Consider the following 21,760-nt stretch of genomic DNA (forward strand, 5'->3'; position numbering starts at 1 on the left):
TTGTTTTTCTTAATCGCTTTCTAAATCATCGTAATCATCATCGATAAAGCTAATCATCGATGATTGCTATAGCAGCAGCAACATAATTTTTTATCAGTTCAATAAACAACGACAAAATGAAATGAAAATGGATTTATTTCCAATTCTTAGCACCAGATGTCGCTGTTAATTCCTTCTTTTGTAATTAAAAAAAATTTAAATGAAAAAAAAGGTAACCCTAACGTTTATCAATTACCAATTGAAAACGAATTGATCGTTTTTGATTCAAATCAAAAGTGAAAACGAGATGACTACGAAAACATCCATGTCATGTCATGATTGATAGAAACAATAATAATAAAAAAATCATTTATATTTTTGTCCTTGATGTTTGGTAGACGACAACATTAATATCAATGAAATTTTCATATAAACATTGTAAAAAAAATTAGACGATAATGATAATGATCATCGCGCATTCGCCAAATTTTTCTTTTCCTTTCTCTCTCTCTATGTCGATGTTTACAATCAAACAAAAATATTAAAATTCTTTTCATTTTCGGTTGAAAAAAACATAAATCCTCTGTACTTTTTGCTTTCTTTTGCCTGTATCCTTTTTGTTTAGCAAACAAACAAACAGAAAAAACATCTGATCCATCACTACGTTGTTTGGTGGTATGTTTTACAGCCGAAAAAACTAAGTTACAAAGTAACTAAACACAGAAATCATTATCCTTGAAAAATTTTTCGCAACAAGCTGGATAGCAAACGTAAGCTAAACGTAAGACAGATGCAAAAAAAATGAATATTATCCACGATAATGGAACGAAAACAACAACAACAACAAAAAAGGCTTCTTGGATAACCAAATTGGATAATAATAATAATATTATGAAAATTACCGAAAATATTTTTGATGATAAAAATTTCGAATTTAAAATTCCCGAAACATTACCAACCAATGTTATCGATGTTGATGATTTCATAGATGAAGGTATTGAGCAATCATCATCATCATCAACATCGACATTAAATATTGAACAATTATCATCGAATGATCAATCATCTGGATACTATCTACGAAGTAAATGTTGTTCAAATAATTGTTGTAAGGCTGGAATACTTTTATCTGATCATCATCGACAACATAGAAAAAATCAAAAGTAAGTTGCATTTTTATCGTTTTTTATTCATTCGTTTATCATTGGGAAAAATCATTGACAAACTTTAATGAATATTGTTGTTGTTTTTTTGTTTGAAAAATTTTTTGTGAATGTTGAGATTAACGATAAGATTTTTGATAACGTGCACGTGCACCAGGACCACCAAATTTCTTCGGTTCCATACGACGTGGATCGCTTACCAATAATGATCGATCATGTTGAATAAGAATATCTTTGATTTCTTTTTTTGATGATTCATCAACATATTTTTGATAATAGGCAACTAATGCACGTGAAATGGCTTGACGGATAGCGTAGATTTGTGCAATATGACCACCACCACGTACACGAACACGAATATCAACCTGTGCAAATCTGATAGCCGAAATTAGTTTCGTTTATAATTGTAATCAGGTATTACACCCGTAAACAACCAGGTATAAACAACTTACTTATCTTGTCCTAACAAAAGAATCGGTTCCAAAAGTTTATATTTCAACATTTGTGGTTGAATCATATCTAATGGACGGCCATTAACATGAATCAAACCACGACCAGTTTTACAATAAGCAACGGCTGTTGCTGTTTTTTTACGGCCAAATACTTGAACCGAATAAGTTGGATCTTTTCTGCAAAGATGCAAACAATCAAACAAAACAAAAATCAATCAATTAATCAAATCAAATCGAACAATTAACATACGTTTCGGGCATTGTTTTGGTTGTTAAAATTTCAAAAAATTTCAAAAAAAATTCAAAAAAAGACTTGGAAAAACACAGAACACGTTGAAAGAAGCGTGAGCCTGAAAAAGAACGAAAGGAAATAGTTTTTTTTTGTTCTCGCTTTTCGCTCACAGCAACGTGTTCCACTTTGTAGTAGTGGTATTTGTTGATGATAATATTCCGAAACAACCACAGCTAGCCGTTCATAGAGTATAGGATTGAAGAATTTATTATTCTTTTTGTTTTGTTTTACATTCGAAATTGATATTGAGGAGTGTGTGTGTGAAAGTCATTTTTTTTGTCCAAAATTTTTAATGAATTTTGATTGAATTTAATCAATTTTCAATCAATTTCAATTGATTATCATTCGCTTACCATTTTTCAATGAAAAAAATGTATATTCAAAATGAATTTCGTATTAAAATAATACCTATTTAAGGTAACTCCAATCAACAAAAAATAATTCCAGATGGAATCAATTTTTATTAATGAAGAAAACAAAGTTAAACATCAAACTGATAAACAACAAATTGAATTGATTTTCTTGGATAAAAGTGTTGTTGTTGATAGTAATCAAAATCGTCTGAAAAGATTGTAAGAAAATTTTTGTAAAAAAATAAAATTCTTTTCCCCTCACCCCTCCTCTTTGATTTCCATCAGAAATCATTTTCAATTTAATTTAATTCTGAACATTTTTTTTCGACCATGATAGACGTAAAAAATCGAAAAGAATAGCCATTACGGATGATGATGATACAGATACCGGTGATGATTCATTAGCATCAACATCAATATCAACAATACATTTATCCGAATTTGATACTGATAATGATGATTTTATCGATAATAATAATCGATCATCAACACCAAAAAAACAATTCAAAAAAATTAAATTCGATTCTAAGTTGATCGAACAACAACAACGAGAAGAATTTAGTTCGAAAAAATCTAAACGTTCGAATATTTTTCATAGCCAAAACATCAGCAGCAGCCGAAAATCTTCTAAAAAAACAATTAAATTAATTGACAATAACCAGATTATCAGTAACAAAAATCAAAATAAAAATATCTTAAAGCAACAACAACATCGAAAGCAAAAACAAAATTTGTCGCCATTTCAACTTCAATTGCAACAACCAGATGCAGCAATAACTGATGCAGCAGCATTGTCGTCGTCAATAGCAGCAGCAGCAACAAAAACTCATCCGGATAATCAACAACAAATAATTGTTCGTCATGGTCATCATTTAATTTTGGATGATAAAAGTGATCAGCAACAACAATCTATATCGATTGATAAAATTGATGAATCGAATCAGAATCGATCATCACCATCATCAATCGATTGTTTTGATGATCAAAAATTTTCATTATTAAAAAACAAAAAATCCAAACGACGACGTTCAATTGATGAAGAAATTCATCAACGTTATAAACATTATCTGCAATTAGAAACTGATTTAAAGTATGTTTTGTTTTGGAATTAAGAAAAAATTTAATTGAATTTTCTTTTTCACTCAACACAAACAGAGATCAAAATAAAACTGATTATACATATGCACATAGTTATAGTTATTCACCATTAGTTTCACAACGTTATTGGTATAATTGGACAGTGCCAAACATGTCAAGACAATCAATTAGACATAATAATCATCAACAACATCGATCATCACCGAATAAAATACCTGAATTATTACAATCAGATATGATTAAACGACGGTTTGTGGATAATATACCAATTTCAACAATTCAACCAACAACTAATACACAATCATCATTGACAACACGTAGGATTATATCATCATCTACTACTTATCAGGTGAGTTTTCATTTGGATAGATTTTGTTTAATTTGAATCGAAATTCTTTTATTTTTCTTTTTAAAAATGATAAAGCAAAATGTTGGTAATGAAACACATTTTGTTAGGCCACGTATTATTGAATATCATCAACATCAAAATCTTAATGATCAACCATTACATTCAACACCATTGAAACCTATACAATTTGATTCGGGATCATCATCATTATCATCGCAACAACAACAATCGATTATTAATAAAACAATAACAACAGTAAAAGGATCATCTAATATTGAATTTTCTGATGATGAAGATGATGGTCGACTTATAAATAATGAAGCTAATGTTGATAAAGATGGTGGTGATGGTGGTAGCGAAGATTTAAATCAAACTGTTCGTCATACAATGACATTACGTTCGAAACCAATTGAAGAAAATAATGGTAAAATGAAATCATTACCAAAACAACGTTTATTGAAAAGATCATCAACAAATACACGAATCAATGATCATTATCTTGGTCAATATTCGGAAGATGATAATGGATTTGAAGATGATAATGAAGATGAAGATGAAGAATTAACAATTATTCGACGAATACATAGATTTTTTATTACAACTGTTCGTCATATACCATTTGTTAATTCAGTGGTTAACGATAATGTTCAACCACCATTATCATCAATATCAAATAATCATGATTTAAATGAAACTTATATATCATCATCATCATTACCATCACCACCAACAACAACAAACGCTTATAATTCAAGATTTTTCCCACAAAACAGCAGTAGTAGTCGATGGTTTCGTCGACAATTTTCTAATCAAAATTATTATCAAAATATTGATGATGGTGATAATGGTAGAGTGATGCAAGATTCATCTAAATTAGGATTTTGGTCACCAAGTTTTTGTCTTCGATTTTCACTTGGCCTATTTTTAATTTTATTTTTATTACCATTATTGATAAGTTATTTGTTGGGATCTGGATCATCCTATTATAATATGTTACAATGGACTACGAATGCTATTGATTTACGTTCATCGCCCTCATCATCCTTATCATTTTTTGATCATTTTTCATCATTTTTAATATGGCCAAGTTTTTTATCTTTAAATTCATTACCAAAATGGTCATTGTTTTCATCATCTCCATCATCATCGTCATCGTATTCACCGCCGGCTGGTGAATCCTATCTTTTTGATCGTCGTATTTTTGATGCCGAAATTTCTGCCTTACGAAAAGAACTTTTATCATTGAAAGAAATGAATCAACAACAACGTCAATTGGATTCTGCTTCCGTGCCAACAGCAATTGATCCACAACTTGTCAATCGTCGTATTCATGAATTGGAATCACAATTAACAACTTGTTGCAGTCGTTCGAATATTTCTTGGGATCAAATTCGTCATGAAATTGAAAATCATTTGGCAAAAAATTTCGATACGAAACTGTCCAAGATGCAGCAACATTATGATGAAGAATTGAAATCACAAATGGAAAATATTCGTGTGAATACTATTCGATTATTCGATGAATATCGTAATCGTATGGATATGAATCTTTCTTCTGTTATTGATCAGATTCGTTCGGAATTAATTGCCAATCATCAAAATCAGTTGAAACAACGACAGCAGCAGCAGCAGCATTCGAATTTAACACCAATAACCACTACAGCCGATGTAGAACGATTGATTGAAAAAGCATTGGCAAAATATGATGCAGATAAAACCGGTGAAGCTGATTTTGCTTTGGAATCTTCCGGTGAGTTATTAATTTAAAGATTTTGAATTTTGAAAAAATTTATTTTATTTTATTTTAAATTCTAATTTGAAAAGGTGGCTGGATTATGAAAACACGATGTTCCGAATCATATGAATTATCATGGGGAACATATAAACTATTTGGAATGACAATTTGGCGTTCAATCAATAGTCCACGTGTTGTTATACAATCAGGTGTTGTACCTGGAGAATGTTGGTGTTTTGCCGGTTCGGAAGGACGTTTAGGTATACATCTTTCCGCACGTATAATGCCAACAGCTTTTAGTTATGAACATATACCATCGAAATTATCACGTGATGGTCATATAAAATCGGCACCAAATCATCTTATTGTTTATGGTCTGCGACATGAAATGGATTTAGATCCAATACAATTGGGTGAATATTATTATCAAATTCCTGATGATAATGGTGATGATGGAGAAAATTCTATTCGTCCATTGCAACGATTCATCGTACAGAATACTGAAGCAGCCAAACATACATTCGATATGATTGAATTGAATGTTAAATCTAATCATGGTCATCCTGATTATACTTGTTTATATCGTTTCCGTGTACATGGTATACATCCGTCCATTACGAATGAATGAATGAATTTCATTCTTGAATCTTGAAGAATCTTAAAACAATATATCATACCAAAAAAATCTTCACATCAAATATGCTCATCATCATCTCTATAATCTTATCATTTATTTTTACTATAGTGATCAACAGCAAGTGTCATAATAATCATCTTCATTATTATCATCATTATCACAATCTCGGTGAACAGGGGAAGATAAGTGGATATAATTCCAATTTTAACCATCATCATAATTATCATTTTAAAAATACATTGTTGCCTTTCATTTGTTATCTTTTTAACCTAAAAAATATCTTCTGAAATTACTTAAACAAAATTTTTATACTTTGATATCGTTTCATTTGCACTTCGACCACCATACCACATCTAACCTCACCTCAAACACACCTACACACAAACGAATGAATCAAATTTGTTAATTGAGAAAAAAAATAAAGAATTTAATTAAATTTTTAAAAATAAAAATATCAATTTTTTTCCGAAAAAAATAATTTTTCAATCAATTGTCTGGTTTCATCCGGACCTTGAACCGAATAACCAATCGTACGTTCATGCGACCATAATGCATAATCATTACCATTTGGTTGACAACGATCACCAAAAAAATAAATTTTATCATAACAATCCACCGGTATATAACGTAGACAATATCTTTTATCCCAACCTTTTGGAAAACAATCAATCGATATTTGTCCACCAATTACATAATCCATATCGATATCGGTACCATCAAATTGTTTGCGAAATGCATCAATCATTTTCGATCGAATTTGCTGTTGTTGATCATATTGATAGAAATCATTACGTTCTTGACGTGAACAACTTCGACCAATTGGTGATACATTTATAAGGCCATTACGAAATTCAATAAAATTTCCACGCTTTACCGGTATTGTTAGTTGAGATAAATAACCAAGTGCATAATTAATAAATCTTTGTAAACGTTCTTCACCTAATTCATCAAGAATATTTTGTTTACCGATTGATTCACCATGGTGATATGCAATTAAACCATTTTCAGCAAAAATATAATCATATTTTTTAATTAATTTGGAAATTTGTGCTTCGGAATTTCCCGGTGTAAATGATTCACCACAATCAATCGATGTCATTTGTTCGGCGATTTTAGCAATATCAGAACCACCAACTAAACCGACTACAACTTTTTGTTTAAGTTTTTCGAGAAATTGTTCCATTTCCATTGTAATTGACATACGAGATTGGGTTAATGTTCCATCAATATCAAATAGAACAAGTGTACGGGAAAATTCTTTTTCCATTGTTTCAGATGATGACATAATTGATGATGAAAATGGATAACGAATCAAATTTGAATCAAATTCAATTGAAACTTGTCGAATGTTGATGATGATACCGGGTTTTTGTCATGCACAAATAACACATCATCATAATATTGATCACACAATAGTTGCGCCATCTTTTGATGATTATCATCGTTGACATTTTTTGTTTGAAATAACATTGTCAGCATTTAATCTCATTGATGAAGTATGATATGTTTCTTTTTGAAATTGATGACATTTTATAATTACTGATTTTTGTTTGTTTTAAAAAGCTATTTTCACACATCAGTCATATATAAAAAATGGATAATAATCATCAAGAGGAAAAAAAAATTGATTCAAATTTGATCAGGCGATAATTTCACAATAATAATCAAAACATTTTGATATATCGCGGTCGGTGATGAACGATACTATCGATTACATCGATTGGATTTTTTTTCCGCTTTCGTTCATCCATCGATTCGAATTTGACAAAATGAAAACCAAAACGAAAGAGAAATCAATCAAAAATATTTGTTTGAATGGAAAATTTTCAAATTTCTAAGTTTTTTTTTGTTTTGATTATTTTTATTTGGCGACAACGAAGAAAAAAGAAGCGAAACAATTTCTGTATTCATTCGATGATAATCACAAAAAGAAAGAAAACCAAACATTAACACACAACATATTTTATTCCAATCGCCTGATCCACACAGAAACGAAACGATATTGGCCATTTTGATTGATTATCGATTATTTATCGATTTTATTTGATTTATTCAAAATCAAATAAAAAAAATGTCTTATGTTCATGTTGTTTAATGTTTGCAATGAATTATTATTTTTGTTATCGAAAATTATTATTATTAAAAATCACCGGTTCTAACTGGGTCTCTTGACGATAATGATGATTTTTGAAAATTTTTTTTTAGAAAGCTTGAAAAATCAAAATCAAAACAAACAAACAAAAAAATGTACATCGAATCCAAGAAAAAATGTTTCAATGTTTAGCCGCAAAGAATTTGATCAAAGTTCGTGTGCTCGATACATTATCGATTTATTTATTTTTTTGTTTTGTCCGATTTAAAGATGTTTGTGAAACATAGAAAAATGCTTTTATTATCTTTATGTAACATTGATTCATCATCACTTTTGTTTCTTATTAATTTTAATCAAATCAAATCAATTGATTGATTGATTGATTGTCGTCATTTATCAGAGGCACACAGAGTAACAAAAAAAAGTAAATCCTAAAAACAAACAATTTTTCGTACGTACATTCATTCGAATTATCCACCATTGATGATTTCAGGATCTGTGCAACAAGTGTGCCCAGCAATGATTGAAAACAAAAAGAAAAAATTCTCCATTTTGAATTCTCATTAAAAAGTTTTTTTTTTGGAATATAGGAAAATGAGGAAATCTAAATGAAAAAATCAAATGATCAATTGCTTGGATAGATTCAGATCAAAGATTACAAAGATTATCAGTATTTTTGTGTGTGATACACATGGACATTTCCCAATGACAAATCGATTGATTCGAATGATTCGATTAAGCATTGAATGATGAATTTTTATCAAAATGATGATGATTTTTGAAATATAAACAAATTCAAATCTTGTGACTGATTGTATTGTATTGATCTATTTTGTTTGTATCAATTTGCAAAAAAATAATGGCGAAACAAAATCCTTTTTTAAAAAAATTTTCCTTGAAAATTTCTGTCAATTCAGACTAAATAAAGAAAAAATATTCTTTTGAACATGAACAGAAATGTATTTTTTTGTTTTTAATTCTGAAGCCCGGAAAAAAATCAAAGTTCAATTGAATTTTTATTCGTACGTACAAAAATTCAATCAAATCAAAGATAGATAATACTAATCAATGATGATCATATGAATTATGTGTTATTTCACCATTCTGGTCATATCATATCTGGTTATCATATGGTACAAAAAGGGGGACATAAACTAGCATCATATTGCAACATTTTCACTTTAGCTTTTCATTCAAATCTTATCATTTTTTGTTCAAAAAATGATGTGCTTTTCACTATGTGTGTGATTTCACTAATATCGCACACACACTTTTTGATATGACGAATTTTTTTTCACTGTACAAATGTGATATGAATTTGTATCATTTTGATTCGTCTGGTTTGATTTGGTCCAATTCATATATAAATCGATGGCGGATCGAAAAACGAAATCAAATCACTTATTGAAAGCAAATCACTTATTGAAAGCAAAACGATACTTTACTTTTTCAATCAACTTTGAATTTTCTTCGACTTGATTTATTTTTCTACTGCCACTAAACATCAATTCGACAAACTTTTCTCAAAAAAAATCTTTGGAAACAAAAAAAAATGGATTTAGCCATAGCACAAGAAGCATCAACAACACATCATGTTCAACGTAAAGAATCATCATCATCATCAAATTTACGTAAAATTTCCAATGATTCATTAGGAACTGAATCAATTTATTATCTGGATCCATCCGAACATTTTCGTCCAGAACATAAAACAGCTGAAGAATATCGCATCTATACTACTAATCAGGTACGGTTATCCTCAATTAATTTCATTGATTAATTAATTAATTTCTTTTTTTTTAAAAATTTACCTAATATATAGGATGATTATATTCAGAAACGTGTTTTCGAAACATATCGTTTAATGCATACAAATCAAACATTAGAATTTGCCCGAGAACGTCTTAATTATTGGACACGTTTTGATAAATTAAAAATGACCATAATGGATGCATTGGAAAAATTAAATTGTTTGGTTGATGAATCTGATCCGGATGTTGATCTACCGAATATAATACATGCATTTCAAACAGCCGAACGTATACGTGAAGCTCATCCAGATTTAGATTGGTTTCACCTAACCGGATTGATACATGATTTGGGTAAACTGATGGCCGTATATGGTGAACCACAATGGTCAGTTGTTGGTGATACATTTCCATTAGGTTGTCGTATTGCCAGTTCGGTTGTTTATGCTGATCAAACTTTCCAAGATAATCCGGATACATCAAATCCTGATTATAATACTGAATACGGTATTTATGAACCGAATTGTGGACTAAAACAAGTTGTTATGTCATGGGGACATGATGAATATATGTATCAAATATTGAAAAATCATCCGGATTGTTCATTACCTGAACAAGCATTTTATATAATACGTTTTCATTCATTTTATCCATGGCATACTGGTGGTGATTATTATCATCTTTGTTCAAAACATGATTTACATATGCTACCATGGATTCGTGAATTTAACAAATTTGATCTATATTCAAAAACACCTGAAATTCCTGATATACCAAAATTAATTCCATATTATCAATCATTAATTGATAAATATATACCTGGTTTGGTTAGCTGGTAAAACAAACATCTTTGGTTAACCTAACCTAATTTATCACCATATAAATCATTCATATTCATATTCATTTCATCATCATATCATTTATGGTTGGATTATTAGTAACGACGTCATTTTTTAAAATTATCAATTACGTAACACTCATTCACACTTTGGCTATTTCGACCTTTCAATATAAAGGTCCTTTTAAATATTATTTTTTACTATATTAGACGTTAATTATATTATTTGTTGCACTATCGATCAATTTTTACACAACATTTTTAAACACTTGTCATTTTCATTCATTCATATATGAATATCTATCGTTTGTTTTTGTTGCTTAATTTAAAAATTTATAAAGAATCAATTAAAAAAAATAGAAAAGAAAGAAATTGAAAATTGAAAAGAGAAATTCAATACAAATTTACATCGTCATCATCGAATTGAATCGAATCAATCGCAATTTTCAATGAAAAGCTTCCAATGAAAAAAAAATTCCCCTCTATTCATTGCTTTCATTCATTTGATTTGATGAGTAATCAAATAACCAATCAATCAATCAAAATTATGTATGGGAAATAGAAAAAAAAATCAATGTTTATATTATCAAATCATATTATATCTTAATTGATTTGGATTGATTGATTTGTATCGATAAAATTGGCGAATGATGATTTCTCTCTATCGTTCGCTCACAAATGTGACCAATCAGGCGATTCATTGAATTGTCATCATCGTTGTCGTCTTCGTCGTTGTCACATGGTAACCGCATTAGCAACATGATAATCACATTTAGACAGTGGAAATTATCAAATATTTCGAAACCAGAAAAATTATCAATCGAATTTGATCAAAAAAAAATTCATTAAAGTTTTTGATTCGTTATCAATCAATCAAATCATGCCAAACTTTTTTTTCTGTCGAAACATCATCAACATTACCTGACATTTTGGTTTGGTTTGGTTTCGTATTTTCCCACCCCATTCCCCAATGTACAAAATTAACTTCTCCTTGTTCTCCCCATCAAAAAAAAAAAAAAAAAAAAAAAAAATGAACGATAACAACCAAAAAAAGTGCTTGAAAAAAACTTTAAAAAAACCATTAGCCTTGAATTCGATTCGATTTTTTCGTTTCCGTCCAAAGATTAAATTAAATTTTCATTCGAAAAAAAGTTTTTCTCCAACAATATTCGCATAGAAATATAAATATAATCAAACGGGATCAATGGACAGAATTAATATTGGCCAAAAATAAAAAATTTGAAATTTGATTTTTGACTTTTCTATTGTTTATATTGTGACTGATTGACGACCCGAAACTTTAAAACCAGTGAATCAAACAACAAAAAGCTTAAAAAAAGAAAAAATGACAACCATTTATCAAAAATTTGATAATGAAATTAAGAAAAAAAATTGTGATTATAATCAATTGGAAAAAGAATTATTAAATGAATGGCAAGCAAAAAATAATCAAGATCCTGAACTGGCATGGCGTTTATCATCATTAATTTATTATAAAAGTTTAAATCTACAAAATGATGAAGAAATTAAATTAAAATCACTCGAATCAATGCGTTATGCGGAAAAATCATTGGAATTGTTTGAAAAAAATACATCAAAAACTAAAACTGCTGCAAACGATAATATATTTTATGCATTGAAATGGTCAGCAATGGCACATGGCCGTTTAGCATTATTCGAAATGAATGATGTTGAACAAAAAATTTTACATACAACTAATTTTCTTAAATATTTAAACAAATGTCTACAACAACAACAACAACAGCCAAATAATCAACAAATTAATAATGATTATTTGGTTTTATTTATGCAAGGTCGTTTTCAATTAGCATTGTCAATGTTGGCCGAAGATGAACTGAAAAGTTTTCAACAACGTTTATCAACAACAACAATTGCATTACCAAAATTAAATCTTTTGGATGGTGAACAGAAATTACGTCGTTCAATTGAATTGGCACCCGATTTTATTGATAATTATATTACATTAGCATATTTATTGATAAAAGAAAGAAAAATTTCCGATGCAAAATCTATTATTGAACAAGGTTTACGACAACAATGTTCAAATAAATCCGATGAATTGATTCGACAAGAATTATTAAAAATTAAAGAAACATTGGGTTGAAGCAATACGAATCGAGATGTCTGATTTGCTGCAAGAAATTCCTTGATTCGATTTTGTTTTACTAAGAACAAAAAAATTAAAATTTGAAATTTTTTTTTATTGAATTTACCACACAAAAATCATTATCACCACCACTCTGGGTGTCAACCTGTTGATCTATATTCAGCAGAAAATCGATTCGTCATCGATAAATTTTTTTGTCGTCATTTCTTCTCCTCGACGAAAATATTTCTGTCGAATCACACTTGAAATGATGATTGGAAAACAATCAACAAAAAAACGTAATGAGATAAGGGCAGCAGCAGCAAAAAAAATCATCATCAATCGAACAATCGAAAAATCGATTCGGGAAGTTCATTCGAAAATGAAAATGAAAAACAAACAAACAAACTATCGATCCTATCGATTGTGAAATGAATTTTTGTTGTTTTTTTCGAGAAACAAAAAATTAATATTTTTAGAAAATTTTTTTTTCTGATTGATTGATTGATCATGATGATGATGATGTGGAAGATTTACATCAATCAATCATTTCTATTTCGACAAGAATGATGGTGGCATTTTTTCCCATTCATTTCGTTTGTTTTTTTGACAGAAAAAATATTCGTTTTACGGAAAAAAAAAACTTTATCAAAGTTGTTTTTCGCTTGTTATCGCTTCCGTTTCATTTTTATTTATTACCATCATCATCATCTTAATCATAATAATCATCATTGAACAATTTGGAAAGATACATCTTTTTCTGCGGGAGGAGGGAGTGGAAGAAATTTTTCTTCCCCCTCCTCCCTCCTCACTGAAAGACTCAATCAATCGAATATTCGAATCGAAAACAAAATTGTGAATCGAATTGATTTTTTTCGGAAACAAAAATGATGATCAAAACGATGAATTGAAAAAGTGAATCAATCAATCAATCAATCGATCGATTGATATATGGGGAAAAATAAAACAAGAAAATAAATCATCAAATTCAAATCATCAATCGAATTCATTCGATAGAAACAAACGAAGATAACAATTTTAATGAAATTCGGTTTTTTCATTATTTTCGGGTCAATTTTTTGTTTGTGTGTGTGTGTGATTTGATGATTGACCGCACGCGCGCGTGCATCGCAAACACGTGCGTGCACTTTTGTAATGTAAATTGATTCAGAAACAAAAAAAAATAATGTTCCATCATCGTCATCATTTGATTTGAAGACAATTGCCATATTGATGAATGAATTGAGAGATCCGCACCCAATGAAACAAAAACAAAATCAGCGATCTCATTATCTCATTATGATAATGGATGGATCAAGTGATAATTGATGATTTCAAAGAAGTTTTCTGCTTTTGTTCTTCCATTCAATTCAATTTGAAAATTTCTTTTTTGCAGCCAAAACAAAATGAACTTTCAAAGAAAATAATCATCCGGGATAATTGTTTTTTTGTTTATTAATTTGAATGGCATTGGCCATCGTTGTTTTTTAAAGATAAAGACATTATCACCTGTGTGTTGAACCAAACACACACAAACACAATATTCAATTAATCGATCGTTCGTTCGATTGATTATCATAACAAAACAAACAAAAAAACGACCTTATCTTGATGCCATTAAACACAAATATCGTACCATTGTGTTGTTATCTTGAAATAATGGGAAATACAAACAAAATGTTCCTTACATAAATGACGGAACAAAAAAAAATGTTCGACATGAAAAATGTTTTGTTTGTTTGTTTTTTTGTTCCTGATTAATTAATTCACAAATAACGATGATGATCTAGATTTATCTCGATCATATAGTGATGATGATTGAATTTTTTGCTTAGATCATTTTTCTGAATAAAAATACGTTTCGGTTTTTGGGTTTCGGGTTTTTTTTTCATTTAGTTTTGTCGTCGATCCACGTTGATTACATTTCAAACATGAATTGGATATGGATTTTTATCATTTTTCAATCAATTTTTCATCATATTAATGCAACAGATCAACTATTTCCACCTTTATCGTCAACAAATCATCCAGATTGTAATCAAAAAAATGAACAAATCTCGTTAGCTGTAATGACGGAAAAACATTTAAAATTACAACCAATTCATGATGATCATCATTCACCATCGCCAACAACAAATATTGTAATCAAATCAAATGATAATGAATTAAAATTAAAATTCTTATCACAATCAAGTTCAATACATTTGGAACAATTGATAACGCAACCAAAACATTATCATCATCATCATCAATATGAACAACAAGAAATTTACGAACAACCAATACGATTAAAACAAGTGATAAAAAAACCCATTCATCAAGATATACATGAAATAATCATACCGACTAAAACAATTTTACAGGAAATACTTCCATTAAAACAGATTATTAAAACCATTGTTCCAACAGCAAATAATGACCATCATGGTGGTCATCATCAACATTCAAAACAACAACCATTGTTATCAGAAAAATCATCACCCGTACATCATGGTCAAGAAGAAGATGAACAACAACAACAACAACAATCGAATCTACATCATCCTAATCATCCGCATCATCAACAACAACAACAGCAACACGTCATTGATGAACGGTCATCAAATTTGTGAATGAGCAGGAAATGTTTGTTTGTTTGTTTGTTGCAAAATTTCAAAATTAAATTAAAATTTTTTAAAATTTTTAATTTTCATTAAAAAAAAGAAAAAAAAAAACAGTAACAACAACAACAAAAAATTCATAAATTGATGATTATGTGAGAGAGAGAAAAAACAAACATGAAATTAAATTCAAACAGATTTAATGCCACCGATTTTATTCATCGATGATGATTGTCGTGATCCATAATGACCACCTTGATGATGATTAAACGATTGGCCATCGATCAATGATGAATGAGATAATGGTGATGTAGATCCTTGATGATGATGATGATTTGTTGGTAAAATTTTCAGCAATTCTTGCATCATTAGTTGATTATGTTGTTGTTGTTGTTGATCAATATTTGGATCGACCACTTGTTCAACACCAATCAATAATGGACTAAGAGTGGATGATAATGATGAATCATCATTGATTGTCGATGATGATGATAATCGTTCCGGTTGTTGTTGTTGCTGTTGCTGAATCTGTTTAAAACGTGCAATTGGTGAACGATTAAATTTATTCATTGATGATTGATCGATAATCGGATTGGATTTATGAAATTTTCCCGATGATGATGGTGATTGTGATGATCGACGTTTCGACGATACAACCGTATGAATTTGTTCAACAACCGGTTTAATTTCCTGTATAACTTTACGATATGGCATTATTATTTCATGAACTTGTTGCAGAATTGGTTTACGAATTTGTTGATAATAAAGCCGAGGTTCTTCTTCGGTTCGTTCTATTTCTTGTTTTTCGGTTTGTTTTTCATGATCTTCAATCGATGATTGTATAACTCTAATACGATTTGAAGGTGATTTAAAATGTAATTGTAATGGGCGACTTTGTGGTATAATATCGATAATTCGTTCATCGCCGCTATCATCGATACCTTCTAATTCATGTTCTGTCAATAGATTCGAATCGATTGGACGATATTCCATTGAATAACGGGTAAGTACAGCAGCTTTAAAACGTTTTGGTTGTTGACCACGACGATGACCATTTTTGTTGTTGTCTGTCTTTGTAGATTCGGTGGATAGATTTTGTTGTTGTTGTTGTTCAATGAAATGATCATTATCAATCAATTTTTCATGTTTAATCGGATCGATAAGATCAAAATCTTGTTGGTGTTGTTGTTGCAAATCATCATCACCAGTATTCATTATATCAGCATTTTTACCATCTTGATGATCATGCTGACCATTATTATCATCGACAATAGCATCCATATTTTGTGGTTTTAATGATTGAATAAATTGTTCTAATTGTTGTTCAGGTGGTGTAGGTGTTGTCGATATTGATGATGATAATGAACCAGCCAAACAATTATCAATGTCATCAATGGTATCGAATTGTTGTACAATCGAAGGATGATTATTATCAGTTTCTTGTTCTAATTTTTGTTGTTGCAATATCGATTGTTGTGGTATCGATTGAATCGATGGTCGAATCAAATTCATTGATAATAATTTCATTTTGCTACCACTATTCGAATAATTGAATGGATTGAAATTTTTGATGAATGAATTTAGATTCTGTTGTTGTCGTGATGATAATGATGATGGTAATGATTCTGTTGTAGATGATAATGCAGGTGTCGCTGTTGTTGTTGGTGTTATTGTTATCGGATTTCCAGTCGAAGTGGATGAGAAATGATTAAGATGTTGATGGCGACCACCACCGCCATAAACACCACCAAAATCAGATGATATAATCATTGTTATTATCAATAATAATCGAATAATTAAATCCTATTAAGAGAAGAAATTATAATAATCGATTATCGATTGTTTTTTGAGTAATTACCATTATCAGTCAATTATCGATTTGATCGAACCAGAGAAAAAACTTTTTTTTAAAAAAATTATCTGACCAAAGATAATCGGATTTATCGTCGTTGTTGATTGATTATTTTTTTGATTTGATCGAAATTTGATCGAATTTTTATACCTTTTGGAAAAAATCTCATCCAATCGTTTTTTGCTGACCAATTTCTCTCATTTTTAATCAATTTTTTCCATTGGTTTATTGATATTCAGAAAAAATGACCAGTAGGTCCAGTTTTTTTTCTTATTTGAAGTGCATCTTTGCCGGGTTGTGCGTAGGTAGGTAATCGAATGCAAATCTTTGGCCACTCAAAACAAAATTCAGTTCAAGGAAATTCAATTTCGATTTTTGTTTGAATCGAAATTAGATCAATGGGAAAATTTAGGTTTGCATTTTTCAAGAAGTTTCAAAAGGAAAAAAAAAATTCAAGTGGAATTCAAAAATTTTCAATTTTTTTTTGTTTTGTTGTATAAATATCACTCAACAAGTGCCATTATTCATATTCAATTTTATTTGATTAGAAACTGTCTGTGTTGATTTTTTTCAACAAATAATTTTGAATTTGGAAAACGAAAGTGAATTTTGAAAAAAAATCTTCAAAATTCAGATGCTTCAGATGTGACCTAACAAGTGCCATACAGAAAACAAAAAATTTTTCAATCAGAATTTTCTTTATTTTATTCAATTGAAATGATGCAAGAAAAACAAGAAAAAATAATTTGAAAAAAAAAACAAAATTTCATAAATAACAAAAAAAAACAAAAAACAAATCAAACACCAGGTAAACCAGGTGATTATTCAGCAAAAAAGAAAGAAGGAAAAAAGTGAATCAAATCGATTTTTTTCTCCTCATTTATCTCAGGGTATATTTTATCGCGATTGAGCAAAAGTTTCATCGTCCGGTTAAAAAATGAATTCGTTCATCACACACTATCGATTAATATCGATTATTGTTGTTATAATGATGATTATTCCAATTACCATTCCAATTTGGATTGTAATTATTATTATTATTTTGATGATTATTGTTGTTGTTCCAATTTGTGTTCCAATTATTATCATGATTTGGTTGCCATTGTTGTTGTTGTTGTTGTGGTCTTATGGAATGATAATTTTGATTCGATGCAGCTACAGCATGACGAAATGATGATAATAATGGTGCATGACGACGTTGAATCTGTTGTTGTTGAAATATTTGTTGTTGTCTTGCTGGTGTTATCTGTTGATTGTCCAAATCATTTTTATTGATTCGTTCAAATTCAGATGTATCATATGATGATGAATCATATGAAATTGGTGCTTGCATCAGTCTTTTTGGTAATGTGGATTGAGATTGTTGTTGTCGTTGTTGTTGTTGTGCCCGAACAAAACTTTCCAGATTTCTCATTATATTCGATGATGATGATGATGATTCGACAATTTTTGGTCGTGCAGTAGTCACTACCGGTGCAGTATTTTTAGACAAAGAAGTAGAAATAGCTGCTGATGCTGCTGTCGTTGATGGTTTTAATGTTTGTCGTTGAAATTTATCATCCACTACCATTGCATCATCATCTTCTATTTCGACACTTGTTGGTCGTGAATTTAATGTAACATCCGTACCCAGTAATTGTTGTTCATCTTCATGACGATGTTGTTGACCACTATGTGCAATAACTGTATGAATTTCTTCCAGAACTGGTTGAATTTCCTGTACAATACGTCTATATGGAGAAATAATTTCTCGTACTTCTTGGATGATTGGTTTACGAACCAAATGAAACATACGTTGTGGTTCTTCCACCGATTGTGTACGTTGTTCTTGTTGCAGTTCACCTTTTTGATGTTCTTGTACCATTTTTATTCGGGATGATGCTGATTTAAAATGAATTTCTAATGGTAATGATCGGGCTTCGACTTCAATAATTTTCGGTTCAGATTGTTCTTGTAATTGTTCAATTTTTACCGGTCGATATTCAAATGTATGTTTAGTACGGACAGCAGCTTTAAATCGTCGTTGATCATCCGCAATGGCTGCATTATTACGATTTTTAATACCATTGGTTCGTTGTGATTGAAAACGACGATGACCCGGTTCTAATGGTGGTTGCGGTCCAATATCAGCATCAAGAATTGATCGCATTGTATCTTCAACATTAATCTCTTTACTAGAACCAAGTTCAGCACTTGAAATGGAAAGTGCTTCATCCAAAAGATCAGGCGTTAATCGTGGTGATGCAGTTGTTGATATACCTGTTGTTGTCGACAAACCACCATAATTACTACCACCATAAAGCATAGCATCATTGACTAATTTCATTTTAAATCGTAATGAATCACGAAAATTATTATTATTATTATCAGCAATAGTTGTTGGTGATGTTGACGGTGATGATGATAATCGTTGTTGCTGTTGCGATAATTTTGACGCAGTTGTTTTGATTCCATCAGATTTTGTTGCTGCAATCGATAATGATACAATGGATGATAACACGACGAAAATCGTTAAAATGAATGATTTGAACATTTTTGGTTGAATTGTGATGAACGAATTACAGATATGAACAATCGATATATCGATAGGGACAAAAACAGCAACAAAACAAAATGTAATCGATCGGGTTTTTGAAAATTTGATGATATTTTTGTTGTTGTTTCTGGAAACAGATGATCAATATTGAAAATTTGTAATTTTTCGAATCTTTTTATATATTCCAACAACATCGAACTCTTTCACAATATTTTTCGACGATTTTTTTGGGAAAGAATAATATTTAATAAGTTCCCATTCAGACAAAAAATTATGTAAAAAGACAAACAACAATAATTGGTGAAGATTTTGGTCAAACAAACAAATTGGTCAATAATCAAATTGATCGATTGCAGACTAAGTGATCGATATCGATGATGAGAAGACTCTCCAAAGATATTTGGAAATTTCATTTTTCAATTCAATGAGGTAATGTTTATTTCAGCTTTTTTTTGGTGTCAATGGCCATTTTGACCAAAATGTATGACAGACAGGTGTCGATATAGATGCAATATAATATTTGTTTACCAATAATGAAGGCTTCTGATTTTACAAACCAATATGGTCAATTTGGCAATATCTATCCTGTGTGTGAGAAAATTATTGTCCTGCAGAAGATTTGAATTGGTTGAGAAATTTTTTCTGTCATTTCTTTTTGGTGACAAATTGATTGTTTTCCCCTAATCACAGTGTAATGCAAAATTCAGTTTATTTATAGTAACACACTAGAAGATGACAGATGATCAAACAATTTATTTCTTCATTCATCTGTGTAGGTGGATGTTACAAACAAACAATGATGATGATGATTGTGGGAAACACAATCAATAAGTTAATTAATAATGACGTAATGAAATTATGAAATTAATTAATGAATGAAACATTGTATCGTGTTTATAAATTACATCATTATCATCCTAAAATTGATTTGGTTATTGATTGATTTTTTCAAAGTTTCATAGTTTTTCCAAACCACCAAACAACAATAGTTTTTTATGGAAAAAAATTTTTCCCTCATTGAATAGTTTGACTTCCTGATTCATTTATATAAATTTTCATCTTCGCTTTCATTTTTCTTTATTTATTATCTTACTATATGATTGTTTTGTCGTTGATGGTGAATAGATGATCAGATGAAATGGAAATTGATGCGAATAAAAATATGACAAGCACGTGTTATGTGTGTGTGTGTGTTCAGGTAACCAAAAATGAAGATTTATATTCCCGAAAACAACAAAATCACGTATGATGATGATGATAGACATTTGATCATGATAATGTTTTTGTTGTTTATGATAACTGTTGTGGTTTGAATGAATGATGAATGACAATGGAAAATGTTTTCATTACAAACAACCATAATAATCATTTTGGAATAGGAAAGATGCTTTCCGAAAAAAATGAAAATGATGATGATATCGATATTGATAAAGTATCGATTGTTATTAATTTTTCTTTTCTGAAATATTTCCCCAATATAGAGGATAATGTTATTTATTGTTTTGTTTTGTCCTATTATAGCACAATCAATAAAAAAGGAAAGGAAAGGAGAAAAATTTCTTTACAAATCTTTGTTTATAACGGGTGATGGACGACAACAACAAAAAAAAAAATATAATAACAACAACAACAACGAAAAAAAACATCATAATAATAAAAACAATGAGAAAAAATGAATGACAATTATGATAAACTAGCATTGCAAGCCATTGGCCATTTGCTTCGTCTACTCCAGTAGACGAAGGCCAAGTCCAATGCAAGCCAGCCATTTTTTTATGTAAAAATCAAAAGACCCTTATAAATTCAAAATGCAAGCCATCCATTTTTCGAGCATGCGCATTGAAATTGAAAAAAGTGTTTCGTCTCAGCCAGCCAGCCAGTCAGTGTTTTACTTTTTTATGTTATTGTGGATAAATAGAATAAGTTACA

The 21,760-nt window shown here is 29.8% G+C and overlaps 7 protein-coding genes across 8 annotated transcripts; 3 read left to right on the top strand and 4 right to left on the bottom strand.

The window, feature by feature from the left end:
• The first annotated feature begins 516 nt into the window (after positions 1-516).
• Positions 517-6,293, top strand: LOC113798244 (uncharacterized). Of its 2 annotated transcripts, none has more exons than XM_027348751.2 (5): positions 517-1,142; positions 2,577-3,329; positions 3,395-3,686; positions 3,762-5,436; positions 5,511-6,293. In XM_027348751.2, exons 1-5 carry the CDS (start codon positions 781-783, stop codon positions 6,047-6,049), a joined length of 3,621 nt encoding a protein of 1,206 aa, XP_027204552.2. In that variant the 5' UTR covers positions 517-780; the 3' UTR covers positions 6,050-6,293. The 2 variants fall into 2 exon arrangements, with proteins under 2 accessions (XP_027204552.2, XP_027204553.2); XM_027348752.2 differs by lacking the exon at positions 517-1,142 and adding an exon at positions 2,132-2,458.
• RpS16 (ribosomal protein S16) lies at positions 1,148-2,006 on the bottom strand. The gene is made up of 3 exons (XM_027348756.2): positions 1,845-2,006; positions 1,595-1,771; positions 1,148-1,517 (listed from the first exon to the last, which is right to left on the bottom strand). Exons 1-3 carry the CDS (start codon positions 1,853-1,855, stop codon positions 1,262-1,264), a joined length of 444 nt encoding a protein of 147 aa, XP_027204557.1. The 5' UTR covers positions 1,856-2,006; the 3' UTR covers positions 1,148-1,261.
• Positions 6,294-6,464: 171 nt separating the features above from the next.
• On the bottom strand, positions 6,465-7,520 carry Pmm2 (phosphomannomutase). Its single transcript, XM_027348755.2, has one exon. The coding sequence runs from the start codon at positions 7,341-7,343 to the stop codon at positions 6,513-6,515; it is 831 nt and encodes a 276-aa protein (XP_027204556.2). The 5' UTR covers positions 7,344-7,520; the 3' UTR covers positions 6,465-6,512.
• A 2,079-nt stretch (positions 7,521-9,599) lies between these two features.
• Positions 9,600-10,992, top strand: Miox (Myo-inositol oxygenase). Its single transcript, XM_027348761.2, has 2 exons — positions 9,600-9,897; positions 9,973-10,992. The coding sequence occupies exons 1-2, from the start codon at positions 9,703-9,705 to the stop codon at positions 10,735-10,737; spliced, it is 960 nt and encodes a 319-aa protein (XP_027204562.2). The 5' UTR covers positions 9,600-9,702; the 3' UTR covers positions 10,738-10,992.
• A 939-nt stretch (positions 10,993-11,931) lies between these two features.
• On the top strand, positions 11,932-12,965 carry LOC113798255 (uncharacterized). Its single transcript, XM_027348765.2, has one exon. The coding sequence runs from the start codon at positions 12,082-12,084 to the stop codon at positions 12,859-12,861; it is 780 nt and encodes a 259-aa protein (XP_027204566.2). The 5' UTR covers positions 11,932-12,081; the 3' UTR covers positions 12,862-12,965.
• Positions 12,966-15,506: 2,541 nt separating this feature from the next.
• Positions 15,507-17,402, bottom strand: LOC113798259 (uncharacterized). Its single transcript, XM_027348771.2, has 2 exons — positions 17,302-17,402; positions 15,507-17,246 (listed from the first exon to the last, which is right to left on the bottom strand). Exons 1-2 carry the CDS (start codon positions 17,302-17,304, stop codon positions 15,633-15,635), a joined length of 1,617 nt encoding a protein of 538 aa, XP_027204572.2. The 5' UTR covers positions 17,305-17,402; the 3' UTR covers positions 15,507-15,632.
• A 696-nt stretch (positions 17,403-18,098) lies between these two features.
• Positions 18,099-19,962, bottom strand: LOC113798258 (uncharacterized). Its single transcript, XM_027348770.2, has one exon. It carries the CDS (start codon positions 19,826-19,828, stop codon positions 18,260-18,262), a length of 1,569 nt encoding a protein of 522 aa, XP_027204571.2. The 5' UTR covers positions 19,829-19,962; the 3' UTR covers positions 18,099-18,259.
• Between the last annotated feature and the right edge of the window lie 1,798 nt (positions 19,963-21,760).

The sequence above is a fragment of the Dermatophagoides pteronyssinus genome, unplaced genomic scaffold, assembly GCF_027571235.1.
Source record: "Dermatophagoides pteronyssinus isolate colony J.1.1.1.1 unplaced genomic scaffold, Derpt_VIB-CSIC_2022.12 sq0008, whole genome shotgun sequence".
Taxonomy (NCBI): domain Eukaryota; kingdom Metazoa; phylum Arthropoda; class Arachnida; order Sarcoptiformes; family Pyroglyphidae; genus Dermatophagoides; species Dermatophagoides pteronyssinus.